The following is a 15,080-nucleotide window of genomic DNA, read 5'->3' as shown; positions in this document are numbered from 1 at the left end:
AAGGATATCAGTTATCAGTGATTTTTAAGCAATCCAATTACCTCTAGTTTTGAGTCCCACCATTTTGTAATATTGGTTTATACTAAAAATACCTAGTTATCTTTGCGCCTTGAGAAAGAAATTTTAAAAATGCAGAATTTGCACTCAGTATTTCACACCTCAAGGTGAACACTGTCAAGGTCTTAGTTGGCTACATGGACAGAAGTGAAACGTCTTTTATGCCTTCCCCTTTGTTTGATAATCAAAATAGTTGTTATTAGTATGTATATTTCCAGAGGAAAGAAACCAGGTCCCTGTGATTTCCTTTGAAAAGTATCTACTTCTTATACCATCCATAACTAAACAGTGAATAATGGAATTATTCTAAGTGTTTTCCCTATTAGTTTTTTTTAAAAAAGGATAAATAGAAATATTTTCATATACAAAATAGGAAATATTTTCAAATTTAAAAGAACTGAAGAGCTTCACATATTTTTTAAAATCAAAATCCTTAATTAATATTAAGCTTTGATCAGCATCAAATTTAGAGTATAGCATCAAAGCAGCTATTTAGGACTAGAAAATTTTTCATGAGAGGAGCTCATAACATAATTTTTCAGAAGCTAAACTTCTCTAAAGAATGAGAAAATAAAATGTAATGTCCTTTGGTAGAAGAAGGGACAGAGATCTTCTTTACTTTCCTTCTTAAAAAATGTTAAGACATCAAAAAAAATATTGGTTTAAATTTTCTCTGGTTCATTAGCTATACCTTATATGAATTACCTGTAGCTACTGGTAAAATTCATATTTAAGAATACTCAACTGTATTCAAATAGTTGACTATCAATGAGAATGAAAAGATAATTGCTTAATATAAAAGGAACTCCATTAATTAACATCTACTGAGTATAGTACCTACTAGATCTATGAGCCCCATACCTTCTCTCCTAAGTTTTCCGTCTAGAGAAATTAACAATAGCTGCCCTAGTCTTATATACGGGGACTTAAGTATTTAATTCATAACTCTTTCACTAACTTAAAGCAAGGCTCATCAGTCTCTCCCTTTCTTTAGATCTATTTAAATTTCACTATATCAGAAAGGTCTTCCTTGACCACCCTCTGCCATCACTCATTATTGCCTTGACTCTGCATCATCCTTCTTCACAGTACCCTTCGCCACCACCAAGCATATAATTTGTTTCTTTATTGTCTGCCTCCTTCCACTGGAAAGTAAGCTCGAAAAGAACAGGACTTTGTTGGATCTGTTCACTGTCTTATTCCCAGTGCCTAGAACTATATACTACAGGCACATTCTACAGGCACATAGTAAGCAAACAAAAGTATTTGCTAAATACATGATTGAAAGGTCATCAGCTCCAAAATCCCAAGGAAAAGAAAACTTAGTTAAATATCATTTGACAACCATGAGCACCAAATTTCATCAAAAGTGCTATTTTAGAGTACTGTTTAATATGAAAGCATAGTAACAATTTTCTATTCACAAAGACAAAATAGCCTTACGAAGGATAGTGGGCTACTGGCAGTTGTAAATTATAAATTACACACTAAATTCAGTAAATGTAATTAGTCACTATGCATACCTTAACAAGTTTCAAAAGCTCATAGAGATCTTCAACCTCATCACCTTCACATCTGGTATACACTTGTCCTGTATCCACGCTCTTTCCTCTTATGGTGCGGCGATACAGGGGAAGAGACATTGCTTCTGCATACAAGTCAATGGCGTGATGGCCCACTGTCTGATACATGTAGCTATCCAGTTCATCTGACTCCACTGCAACAATTAAAGTGGAAATAAATAGTAAAACAGAGTGAAGGAGAGTGGACTTGAAAGTATAGGTTTTATTGCTTGTGGAGAAATCAACACATAACTTAAAAGTTTACTACACTATATCTCTCTGCATTTATGAAATGAAATAAAATATATGAGTTACACATTTGTTCAAGCTGCAAGTTCACATCATCAGCTCTAATCGTCTCTATTGTTAATTATAAATACAACTACACATGAATTTTTTAAACAATATATAGAATGTTTATAGAGAAGTAATGTTAGCTATAAAGTTTGCTAAGTTTATTCAATTAAAGATTTTATTTCAGGAGTTCCCGTCATGGCTCAGCGGAAAAGAATCTGACTGGTATTCATGAGGACGCAGGTTCGATCCCTGACCCTGCTCTTTGGGTTAAGGATCCAGCATTACCATGAGCTGTGATGTAGGTCACAGTTGCGGCTCAGATCTGGTGTTGCTTTTGCTATGGCTGTGGTATAGGTGGCTACAGCTCCAATTCGACCCCTAGCCTGGGAACCACAATATGTTGCAAGCATGGTCCTAAAAATACCAAAAAAAAAAAAAAAAAAAAAAAAGATTTTATTACATAAGCGTTTTTTCAAATCATTCAAGGTTATTCACGAACTCATTCAGAGTTGTAGAAAAATTTCTTTCTTAAATATCTACTTAGTTGATAAGTAACAAATATTTGTGAGAAAAAGTTAGATAAGCTATTGATATATTTTATCATTTTACTTCAAACACATAAACATATATAAATACAAAACCATTAGAGCAGTTACAAATGTGTATAGAAACATAACTTAAACTAACAAGTAACACAATCAATGGTTGTCACAGAATTCCACAAACATCAATATGAGTAAAATATTCAAAACAAATGGGTCATAGACTTTTTGGTGATACAAATGAACTTAGAAGTACACTGGAATAGGCTTTTTTATTTTTTTATTTTTCTTTTTACAGCTGCACCTGAGGTATAAGGAATATCCCAAGTTAGGGGGCATATTGGAGCCCCAGGTGAAGCCTATGCCCAGCCATGGCAACACTGGATCCAAGCTGCATATGAGACCTACACTGCAGCTTGTGGCAATACTGGATGCTTAACCCACTGAGTGAGGTCAGGAATCAAACCAGCATCCTCACAGAGACTGTATCAGATCCTTAACCTGATGAGCCACAATGGGAACTCCCTTTTTGACTCTTTTTTTGGTGTGTCTTTTGTCTTTTGTCCATTTAGGGCTGCACCAGTGGCACATGGAGGGGTCTACTTAGAGCTGTTGCTGCTGGCCTATGCCACAGCCACAGCAACGCCAGGTCCGAGCCACATCTGCGACCTACACCACAGCTCACGACAACACCAGATCCTTGACCTGATGAGGGAGGACAGGGATCAAACCTGCAACCTCATGGTTCCTAGTCGGATTCATCTTCGCTGTGCCACGACAGGGACTCCCCTTTTTGACTTTTTAACATAATATTTTAGGAAAAAAAATAGTGAATATACAAAAAGATTATTTGCAAAGATATTCATCACATTATTGTTTACAATAGATTGAAAATTATGGTATATTCACATAATGAAATACTATTCAGCAATTAATATAATTTTGAAGAGCATTTTCCAAAGTATGTTTTGCAGAATAGAAACCCAATGAGATAAACAGGTATTGTATGAAAAAAAAAGTCAATTCGATTTATAAAAAAATGAGGATTAACCATGTTAAACAGGTGTCTTTGCTGTGATTCTTCCTAGGCTAATGTGCTTTAAGGTGCTCAAATATAGGGAGAATGTATTTCTTAAATTTCTCTCTCCACAGAACACTTATATTTCATACAGTATTTGTGTCCCAAAGATAATATCTAGAAAATGCTAGGGTAGAATAATACTGAATGACCGGGAAAATGCCCACAATGGTATTAAGTTTTTAAAAAGTTAAAAAACAATGTTTTACATACATGTACGTATATGTGTATACATGCATATAGGACAAGCAGGTCTAGGCTTTCCATTGAATGTGAAAGTATTCTATCAAAAAGCATGAAAAATGGTGTTGGAAGGGCCCCTTCAATAATCAAAACTGCAACAATACGCCTTCAGATTTGGGCTCACTAGGTTCAAATTTAGACTTGATCTTTAAATGTATTAGTTTTAAAGGCTATTGATACAATCAAATTCATATAGTTAAAGAACTTGAGTTTATCAGCATGAAACCTCCTAATATTGGCATGACAATAAAAACATTTTACTGACTACAAAAACCTAGAAGACAATTTCCCTTTAAGGCTCCATTTAGTCCCAACCACAATGTAACTTTTATTAATGGAAGCTACATAGCAACAATGGTATGAGATCAAATAAAACCAAGAGGCTCCACTGTTGCCTGAAGCAACCTCAATTAATAGGCCACAAAAGTTCCTACTACAAATTTAAAGATATGGCTTTGTGAATTTTATGACAAGTTCACATTTGTCCCCTTTAATGGGGATAAATTCATTTCCAGACTAACACTGAAAATTCAGGGCTGTGAATTTACTTTAACCAACTTTATACTGGAGTCATCTCTACCAGTCATTTTTCATCAAGGTTCCTTTACAACATGTTTGAGGGAAAAGATGTCAATCAATGAATCATTCAATAAATACCAATTTCCTGCTGACTTTAAATCAAGATTAAGCTAAACCTTCTCCATCTACCAACCCACAGACAACTATTTTCTTCCATTACAATTATAGTTTTAGCTGATTTTTCCCAGCTTTTATTTTGTAATATTACAGTTCCACTTACTAGTAAAGTCTTTCTCACTAATTATTCTAAATAAATATCTCCATCCCACTATTTGGCATAATGTAAAGATATACCTTGTTTGTCATCTTCCTTACCCTGCTAATGAACCTTAAGCACATGGAATATTATAAACACCAGTCCCCAACTTACAATGGTTCAATGCAAGATTTTTTGACTTTGCAAAGGTGCAAAAGCAATATGCATTCAGCAGAAACTGTATTTCAAATTTTGAATTTTCATCTTCTCCCAGCCTAGTGAGACATGGTTAATACTCTTTGTGATGCTGGGCAATGTCAGGGAGCCACAGATCCCAGTCAGCCACACAATCGTGAGGGTAAACAACAAATACACTCACAACCCACACAACCATTCTGTTTTTCATGTCCACACACCATAGTATTCAATAAACTACATGAGATACTCAACACTTTATTATAAAATATCCTTTGTGTTATATGATTTTGCCCAACTATAGGGCAATATAAGTGTTCTAGACACAGTTTAGGTAGGCTAGGCTAGGCTAAGCTATGATAATCAGTAGGTTAGGATTATTAAATGAATTTTTGACTTAGGATATTTTCAAGTTATATATTTCAACAAAAACCCACTGTAAGTCAAGGATGATCTGTACATTAATGATACACTGCAAAGTAACCGTAATAATTCATGCATGAAATCTGAAAATAAGACAGAAATGCCAGGAAGAGAACTTATATCATGTACACATTATATAAACAATCTACTTTTTAAATACTAAAACTTCTAAAGATAGAAAGTTTAAAAAACTCACTTGCCTGTCTGGCCACAAGGAATAAGAGAAATTCTTTCCTTTGGTAATAGAACACAATCCTGCAAGGAAATTCTGCTTCTTCTTTTATAATACAGAAGTTACAGTATAGTCCCTATTCATCCTTAGTCAAATAATTTTCTCTCGGAGTTCCCATCATAGCTCAGTGAAAATGAATCTGACTAGTATCCATAAGGATGCAGGTTAGATTCCTGGCCTCCCTCAATGGGTTAAGGTTCCAGTGTTGCCCCGAGCTGTGGTGTAGGTTACAATGCAGCTTGGATCCTGGGAACCTCCATACGCCTTTGGTGCAGCCCTAAAAAGACAAAAAAGAAAAAAAGAAAATGGTTTTAGGAGTTCCTGACGTGGCTCAGTGGTTAATGAACCTAACTAGTATCCAAGAGGACATAGGTTCAATCCCTGGCTTTGCTCAGTGGGTTAAGGATCCAGCATAGCTGTGAGCTGTTGTACAGGCCACAGATGTGGCTCTGATCCTGCATGGCTGTGGCCAGCAGGTACAGCTCCGATTTGACCCCTAGCCTGGAAACCTTCATATGCCCTGGGTATGGCTGTTAAAAAAAAACGAAACAAGAATTTTCTCTTTATTAAAGTCAGAAATAGGAGTTCAGAGAGTTCCTGCTGTGGTGCAGTGGAAACAAATCCAACTGGTATCCATGAGGATGTGGATCCAATCCCTGCCCTCACTCAGTGGGTGGGGGATTTGGTGTTGCCATGAGCTATGAATGTAGGTCACAGATGTGGCTTGGATCTGGCATTGCTGTGGTGCAGGCTGGCAGCTGTAGCTCCAATTTTACCCCTAGCCTGGGAACTTGCATATGCGGTCGGCGAGGCCCCAAAAAAGCTAAAAGAAATAGGTCATATTTTAAACACACCAGTTCTAAAAAGCTGTTATTATTCAACATCAGAAATCCAGTACAAAATCCTAAAGCATGTGTTTACGTCGGTCCTCTATAGGATCTCTACAGGACCTGTTCTATTTCATCCTATAAAATATTTCTAATCTCTATCTTTCCACTTCACTTCCAGCATTCCTTGGGTCTTAATCACAGAAGGAAAGAAAATGCAAATATCTGACTGAAATAATTATTTGCTATTCCAGGGCTTATGCTAGTTAGTTCATTATTCATCTGTCCGTCAATAAACCTTGAGTGAATGCCTACCAGAGGCACGGAGTTGTCCCAAGTACTGAGGAGCAATTAAAGGAACACAGAAGATATGACCTCTTTTCTCAAGTAGCTTACACTTTGAGGATTTAAAAACAAAACAAAAAAAGACAAAATGAATAAAATATAATTGTAAAATGATATAAAAGTAGAAATTCAACAGACTGGAAGCACTGAAGAAGAAAGGAAGAGAGAAAGAAAGAAAATATTTAGTGCTAAATTCAAATTTAATTGAATTTACTGGGTGCCTACTTTATGCCAGGAAATATGATTAGCATTTTCATATACAATACTCCTTTAATTCATCCTAAAATAACGGTACAGCAAAAGTATGGAAACTTGAAAGGAGTTGAATAAAGAGGATGACAAAAAAAATTTGTACCAGAAAAGTAGTAATAAAGTTAGGCACGTGTTCATCCCCACTTATTACATTTTAGCAGTTAATACCTATGGTTTTATGGGTATAATAAGAATATAAAAAATAAATAAGTGAATATTCTTCTTTCTTTCTTTTAATTTTTTCTCCTTTTATGACCACATCTACAGCATATGGAAGTTCTCTGGCCAGGGATTAAATTTGAGCCACGGCCATGACCTACATTGCAGCTGCAGCAATGTCAGATACTTTAACCCATTGTGCAGGGCCAGGGATGGAACCCACCCCTTTGCAATGACCTGAGCCTCTGCAATCGGATTCTTAATCCACTGTGCTATGGTGGGAACTCCTTTATTTTTCTCTTGTTAAAAGTCTAATAGGGAAAAGGAATATATATACGTATAATTATGTGTGGTGATGGACATTAAGTAAACTTATTGTAGTAATCATATGACAATATTATATCAAATCAATATGTCATACACCTAAAACCAATAGAATGCTACATATCAATTATACATCAAAAAGAAAAGATATTGTTGTTGGCTGAGTCATGTCACTCTCAAACTGTTGTGTTGAAATCCTAATATCTAGCTCCTCAAAATGTGACCTTACTTGGGAATAGGGTCATTGCAGATATAACTAGTTAAGATGAGATGATAGAGTGACACCAAAGTATGATTGGTGTCCTTATTAAAAGAGGAAATTTGGACACGGACATGGACACAGAGAAAAAAAGTTCTAAATGGAGAAATTTCACCGGAAAATAAAACTGAAAAAAGTAACTAAAATAAGGACTGTGGATTACTTGTGGACATTCTTAGTAGCACAGACAAATAAAAAGTGGGAATGTATTGCTCCATGCCTCTCTCAAGTCTCATACATTTAGCTTACACCGAAAATGGCTAAACTGGATGCTTTTTAATAATAAAATTCATATATTATCATTTATTAATATATTTCTTACTTCCCAAGCTCCAAGAAGCTGTATCTTATTTACCTATAAATTGCCTACAACATTTGGAAAAGTGCTGTATTAGAACAGCAGTGCAAGAAGTAAGAGGATTCAAGTCTCAGTTCTGCAAGTTTACTCTAGCTATTTTACCTTGGACAAATTTATACAACTCTAAACTTTAGTATTTCTGTCCAATTAAACACTCTAGGAGCTCTTATAAGGATTAAAAGCTATGTAATTGAAAACATTTAGTTTAGAATGTAGCACCTAATTGGTGCTAAAGATATATAAGTTCCTTTTAGGTCTCTGCATACTGTATACAACAGAATGCAATTATAAAGTGGGAATTTCAGTCATCTAGAGAATTTGCCAATAAACATATTGGTTACCTTGGTTTTCAGCTGGTCTTAGATTTGCTAAAGCAACGATCTGATGCCCAGCAGCAATGCACTGCATCATATTGTAACAGCTGTCCTTCCCACCACTAAAAAATAAAGAAATAGATAAGGAGATAAATATCAGAGTACTGACCATTATTCAACATAGAATCATTGGCTATCAAAAGAGAACACACTATTTTTCAGAATATTTGAGGGACTATTTTAACATCAGAATGCAAAAACCATGTTAATTTCCATAGCTTATGCAACTGATTAAATGAACCTGAATACCTAAGGTTGCTACTCACAAGGGCTTATGAAATTATACGCCATTATAACAAAGACTATGCTAAATAAAAAATGGCAATTTTGGTTTGCGATAGTGGCATTGCTTAATATATAAGCAATATATATGCATTTTGCAAATAAAAAATGATTTAACTTTACTTTCCAGTTAAACACTTACTATATATACTCCTCAGATGAAATGTCTATGAAAAAGTAGAAAAGAATATCTGTTCTACTTTAAGAAATCTAACATCTAATTACTATCACCAATTAAAGAATTAGGAGTTTCCATTGTGGTGCAGTGGAAACGAATCCGACTAGTATCCTCAAGGATGCAGGTTCCATTCCTGGCCTTGCTGAGTGGGTCAGGGATCTGGTGTTGCCATTAGTGTGGTATAGGTCATAGATGCTGCTTGGATTTTGGATTTCATGTTGCTGTGGCATAGGCCCGCAGCTGTAGCTCTGATTTGACCCCTAGCCTGGGAACTTCCAACTTCCTTGTGCTGTGGGTGTGGCCCTAAAAAGAAAAAGAAGCAAACAAACAAAAAACCCAGTCCAACTAAAGAATCAATAAAGATTTAGGATCCAACCAAATTATCAAATGACAAAGTTTGATATACTTGGTGGGTTCAAATTCTGCAGCGGTTGAAAGCAAAATGCTGAATTATACTAGGAAAATTTAACATCAATACTATCAGTACTTCAACTTTTAGCTATCACTACATATGATGGCAGGATAAGGCCTGAGTCATAAATCTAGTAATCAGATTGGCAGGGACTTCTAAATTCTGGTACCAAACCTACCTAAGGTAAAGGCAAATCACTTAGTCAAGACCAGTAGTAGTTCATCTCTAACAAGGTTGAATGGCAACCTTTATACTATTTTGGTTTAATAGTCCAGTGCTTCTCACTATTCATGCTTCTTCCTTTCTTTTGTCACTGTCTCTCTTCCTTTTTCCCCCCTCCCATTTCCCTTTGCTCCAATCTTTGCTTAAGATCTGCAAATGCACTTCTACATAAAGTTTAGACCTATTCATAAGCAAAGAAACTAGAAGTCTGATTATCCTAGCAGCTGGCCCTTTTGCCTTGTATTTTAGTTTCCAACATCTGTCTGCCTCTACCATACTCTGATCAGTAACAACAGTCATTCCAGAACTTCTCCAGGGGGAAGAAGGCTGTCTCCTCGGATTCTGATACTCCCCTAAGTACATCTTCCACAACTTCCCCTATTGAAGTTTTTCCACAGGGAAAAACATCTAATTCTTTAGAATATTTAGAATATTAAAGATTAAAGGGTATCATCCACAATCAGAACTTGGCCTTGGAGTTCCCGTCGTGGCGCAGTGGTTAACGAATCCAACTAGGAACCATGAGGTTGCGGGTTCGGTCCCTGCCCTTGCTCAGTGGGTTAAAGATCCTGCGTTGCCGTGAGCTGTGGTGTAGGTTGCAGACTTGGCTCGGATCCCGTGTTGCTGTGGCTCTGGTGTAGGCCGGTGGCTACAGCTCTGATTGGACCTCTAGCCTGGGAATCTCCATATGCCGCGGAAGCAGCCCAAGAAATAGCAAAAAGACCAAAAAAAAAAAAAAAAGAACTTGGCCTTCTATTTTAAAATATGCTATCATTTCAAATAGAATTGTAAAATAGTATTTCCCCAGTTGTGTTTTGTGGCACACTAATGTCCAATTAATACTCTAAGAGCAAAAGGTTTTCAAATAGCTTTGTAAAATGCTGAGCATGTTACCTTTTAGAACATCACAAAGTACATAAGCATGTTAGGTAAGACATCCTACAAAAGATCAGAATTTTAGTTCCTGGAGTTCCCATCGTGGCTCAGTGGTTAACGAATCTGACTAGGAACCATGAGGTTGTGGGTTCCATCCCTGGCCTTGTTCAGTGGGTTAAGGATCAGGCATTGCCATGACCTGTGATGTAGGTTGCAGATGCTGTTTGGATCCCACGTTGCTGTGGCTCTGGCGTAGGCCAGTGGCTACAGCTCCAATTCGACCCCTAGCCTGGGAACCTCCATATGCCATGGGAGCAGCCCTAGAAAAGACAAAAAAAAAAAAAAAAAGAATTTTAGTGCCCAATTCTGAGATACTAAGCTAAGTTAGTCCATGTGCTTGGGTTTACATGCTTCATTATAAAACTAGAGAATGGCCTAACTAATTCTTTTAAATTCAATGATTCAATCTTTTGTGTATTAGGAAAATAATGCCCTTCATGGTCTAAGGATATGTAAGAATCTTGGTTTCACTCACTCTCTAGAACACACACGCTTATCCCATCTCTAGTACACACACATACACACACTACATATGTATATTGTAAACAGATTCGCTGTATTGGGTTTAATTCCAAATACATTCAAGTGTATATGAATACAAATATATATGTATTATGTATGCATTCATAAGTATGTATTGTTATGTATTCCTACTTACAGCATGTCTTTCAACAATTTATAAAGATCTAACATTAAAGCAAGAATTTTCCAACACTGCTTTTAAATAATTTGCTTTTTTATTATAAAAGTAATGCATGCACATTCAGAGTATTTAGTGCAATGGATTATACCAATCTTCCTCTCTCTTTTCCGCCAACATTTCTGAGATTTTTAGTTAGGTGTCTTAGTTTAATGGTTAAACTTTTGGCAAATTGCATGTGAATGCGAATTACTCATATCCTGGATTGCCTTTTATCCTTGTTTATCTACATTAAATAAAGTCCATAATGGTCAAAGCTTAATCATTCACTTTACAGAAGAAATTTAGTTAATAAAAATAATTCTCTTGACTCTAAAGTCTAGAATCCTAACCATGGCACTGAGGTAAAATAAACGTGAATATACTATAACTGCAGAAGGAATTAGCATGTTATATCAAGAGTTCTTAACAGGAAACACTATTGTCAGCCAGTATTAATCACCTAGGGCACAGAATAAAAACTTTCATTAAATCTTCAATGGGCTTACAAAAGAAAACACATGATTCCATGCATCACTCTATACAGATCCAAATCTCATCAAACAAATATTTAAGTAGTCTAAATTCCCTTCTGCATGTTATTTTGTTTCCTTTTGCTTGGGTTTACAGATTGAGAATGGAGACACTGAAACTGACCTTTGGTTGTGATAGAACTTTCTTTAGACACCTAAATATGATGGGTTACTATAGATTTCAAATTCCTTTCGGAATATGGGGTATGTTACCACTAGGTCACTCTAAAACAATGAGTGCCCAAAGCAACTGCAACTGGATTTGGGATAAAACGGGTAGAAGTCCCTTTATTCTTGAGCACCAAGGTAAAAATACATCCCTGTCCTAAGCAGCCCAGTCACTACTGGGATGGCAGGCGAGGGAGAGGTGGTCTTTTGTGGGAGAGGGCAGGGCTGGTGACAACCTAGGGAACAAGGCAGGGACTGCAGGGAACTAGACAAGAGGATGAAGAAGGCGAGAAAAGGGAAGGGTGACTGAGTGAGTGGCCTTAAGTAGAGCCTCTCAAACTTCACAGCCCATTACGGCTTTTAAAAATCCGACTCCGGACCGGGTCAGAGGAATTAGGCCAGGCCTCTGGCAGTGAAACCCAGGCATCAGCAGTTTTAAACTGAGGCCACTGTGAACGTAAGTTTGGGGGCCAGAAGACCAGAGGCAGTGACCAGCAGAGAGGAGGAGCGCCAGCCAGGGACCCGGGAATTAGCCGGGCCGGGGAAAGCCCGAAGGCTCCGCCTCTTCCTGCGGCCGGGAGGAGACGCCGAGAGCCCGACATGAGGCTCCTCCAGGGACAGCCGGGGTACGGCGGCGGCGGCGGCGGCGGGAGTAGCAGCGGCAGCAGCTCTAGCACCTCAGCAGGAAAGGACAAGAAACTGTCAGGGAGGAGGAAGGCACCAGTTCCGTGTTACCTGATCAGAGCCGCGACCCTCATGGTCGGCGCAGTGCGCGTGCGTGCGGCAGGCGCAGGCGGGAGCCGGGAAGTCGCCCCGCCCTGACGCGCGCGGGGCCTCGCCCGGGTGTCCGCTCCGCCGCCTGTCAGACAATCGGCTCTGCGGCCCCTGCGGCCGCCGCCAGGACACCTGGGTGTCCAGGATGCCCCACCTTGGCGCCTTGTCCCTGTGGCAGGGACGTCCTGGCCTAGAAAAGAAGACTGTTTAGGCGCGGTCTAACCACCTAACTGAGGGCACTGAAGCTGCCCGGGATGGGTAGGGCCCGCGTCGCAGAGCCCAGGTTGGGGATCAGGGTTTGTTTGGTAGGAGAAAGTTCCAAGTCGCTCACACTGCCAGTTGAAGCTCTTGTGGACTTGCAGAGGGAGAGGAAGTTTGTCCTTACTTTCTCAGCCTCCCACAGCACAGGACCTGCATCCTTTAGGTTTTTAGTTTTTGTCTCCTGAGTTCCCGCAGAACTACTTCTGGGGCTTCTCTCAGGATCGTTGGGCTCCCTGTGGTTTGAGTTCTTTGGTGATAAAGATGCTCAGAAGCGGATTGAAGCTCATCACCAAAGGGCAGTGGCCTTACAGAAAGAAAATCCAACTTCTAAATTGATTCACCAGGTATCCATTGAGTGTCTTTCCTGTACCCGGCAGTGTTTTAGGCTCCTGGGATACGTCTGTGAATAAAACTGGCGCTCCCATGGTGGCTCAGCCGTAAGGAGCCGGAATAGTATCCATGAGGACTTGGGTTCTATCCCTGGCCTCTCTCAGTAGGTTAAGGGCCCAGCGTTCCTGTGGCATAATGCCAACAGCTGCAGCTTGGATTAGACCGCTAACCTGGGAACTTCCTTATGTCATACCTGTGACCCTAAAAGAAAAAAAAAAAGTAAGAATTACTTCCCTCAAGGAGTTTATATTGGAGTGGGGAGAGCAGACAATGTACAGCTTAAAAAAACAAACAAAAAAAAAACAAATGCATGGTACTTTTTTTTTTTTTTAAAGTGCTGTAAGAAAAATAGAGCTTGAGAGGAATCAGGAAGGAGGCGGAAGGAGAAGTTGCCAACTTGAAAGAGGAGAGGCAGCTGCGTTGGTGTTCTCTAGGCAGAATAAAAACTAGAACCAAGGCCTTTGGTGCAGTATGTGTTTGTGGAGGAAAAAAGTCTGTGGTGGGTGTGGCTGAAGCAGAGCAGACAAGGCCCAGAGTGACTGAAAAAAAATGCACAACGTTAAAGTTGTGAGTTAAGATTTATTGGGAGCAAAATGAGGACTAAGCCTGGGAGATAACATTTCAGATGGCTCTGAGAATGTCTCTAAAGTGGTAGGGTGGAATGTTAGTATATATGTGATTTTGGTGAAGGGAGGAGGGGAGGGGGTACATGTAACCAGGCACACATTTTGCAGAAGGTTGCTGTTAGTCTCCTGAAGGTTACTGCTAGTCTGAGGAGTAGATGTCATGGTGAAGGATTTTAGTGCTTTTTTAAATATGAGGAGATTCAGGAATTGGGCTCAGAAAATCTTCTCCTGACAATATCTAACTCTGAATATCCGTTCTGCCAGTTTTCTCAGAGCACAGAGTGTCTCACTCCTGATCTCTACCCTGAGCTCTTTCAGGGGGTGTTGAGGGTCAGCAGATGCAGGGACTCAGGATGTAATCCTTGTAGTAGAGGCAGATGGCAACTGCTGTTCTCCATTTCACACAGTGATGGAGGGAGGATGATCATATAGGTGTTATTACCAACCCTTCCAGACAGACTCCAACCAGGGTCCTCTTGTCTGATTTGGTTCAGAAACAAAAGAAAGTTTAATTCTTTTTATTTTTTTGCTTTTTAGGGCTGCACCCGAGGCATATGGAGGTTCCCAGGCTCAGGGTCTAATCAGAGCTACAGCTGCCAGCCACAGCCACAGCCATAGCAATGCAGGATCCGAGCCTCATATGCGACACCACAGCTCTCGGCAACACAGGATCCTTAACCCATTGAGTGAGGCCAAGGATCGAACCCACAATGTCATGGTCCCTAGTCAGATTCGTTTCTGCCGCACCATGAAGGGAACTCTGGGAAAGGTTAATTCTTTGATGGAAGAGTAGAAGGTATGAGTTCTTTGGCTCCAGAGGACAGGCTTTTCCCAACAGGCCGTGGGTGGGCAGGTCTGCTTTATAGGGTTCTTGTCAGCAGGAAGGGGCACAGCTGTTTTGCTCAGAACACTTCAGGCTTAAGTGCCAGGCACAGCATCTCTGTACCCAGTATGCTGCCCCATCTTGAATTGAGGTGTCCTGTGAAGTGCTTCTGCACACAACTTGACCAAGTCGGGTTGTACTCTGGGAACTGTAATACCATGTATTAGGTTCAAGGCCTCTGCCCACGACCCCTATAGGGAAGTGTAACTAGACAAAGCACAAAAGAAGAAGTCAGACCTTATCATCTAGATTCCATCTTATATTTCCAGGGAACCCCAGAAAGAGCTTTGCCAGTGACATAGGCTCTTATTGGCACATTAATGACTTTGCCTCTTACCTTGAGTGAAGTGAGTGGCCATTGCAGGACTTTAAAACTTTGAAAGAATGACATTTGCCGTCTTGAGAATACACCTATTAGGAGGCTTTTGCAATAA

The 15,080-nt window shown here is 39.2% G+C and overlaps 2 protein-coding genes across 7 annotated transcripts in view; one reads left to right on the top strand and one right to left on the bottom strand.

Moving 5' to 3' along the window:
* DPH6 (diphthamine biosynthesis 6) overlaps positions 1-12,525 on the bottom strand; it is a 172,882-nt gene extending 160,357 nt beyond the window's left edge. For 2 of the 4 annotated variants that reach the window (XR_014814563.1, XM_021098213.2), the window contains exons 1-3: positions 12,448-12,525; positions 8,270-8,364; positions 1,581-1,774 (exon numbers count right to left, since the gene is read on the bottom strand). Coding sequence is in view for 2 of the 4 variants with exons in the window: in XM_021098213.2 (XP_020953872.1) it covers positions 1,581-1,774; positions 8,270-8,364; positions 12,448-12,470 (312 nt within the window). In the remaining 2 variants the exon portion in view is untranslated. The remainder of the gene's footprint in view (positions 1-1,580; positions 1,775-8,269; positions 8,365-12,447) is intronic. The other 2 variants (XR_014814567.1, XM_084975137.1) reach the window with 1 other exon arrangement.
* LOC102166428 (uncharacterized) overlaps positions 11,980-15,080 on the top strand; it is a 531,894-nt gene continuing 528,793 nt past the window's right edge. For 2 of the 3 annotated variants that reach the window (XR_014814706.1, XR_014814708.1), the window contains exon 1: positions 11,980-13,356. The gene's annotated coding sequence lies outside the window, so the exon portion shown is untranslated. The remainder of the gene's footprint in view (positions 13,357-15,080) is intronic. The other variant, XR_014814714.1, reaches the window with a different exon arrangement.

Source organism: Sus scrofa, chromosome 1 (assembly GCF_054392235.1).
Source record: "Sus scrofa isolate SSC_HxYL_T2T_F1_AM1 chromosome 1, Sscrofa_HxYL_maternal_Yorkshire_Landrace_v2.0, whole genome shotgun sequence".
NCBI lineage: Eukaryota > Metazoa > Chordata > Mammalia > Artiodactyla > Suidae > Sus > Sus scrofa.
This window is presented reverse-complemented; position numbering and strand designations above follow the sequence as displayed.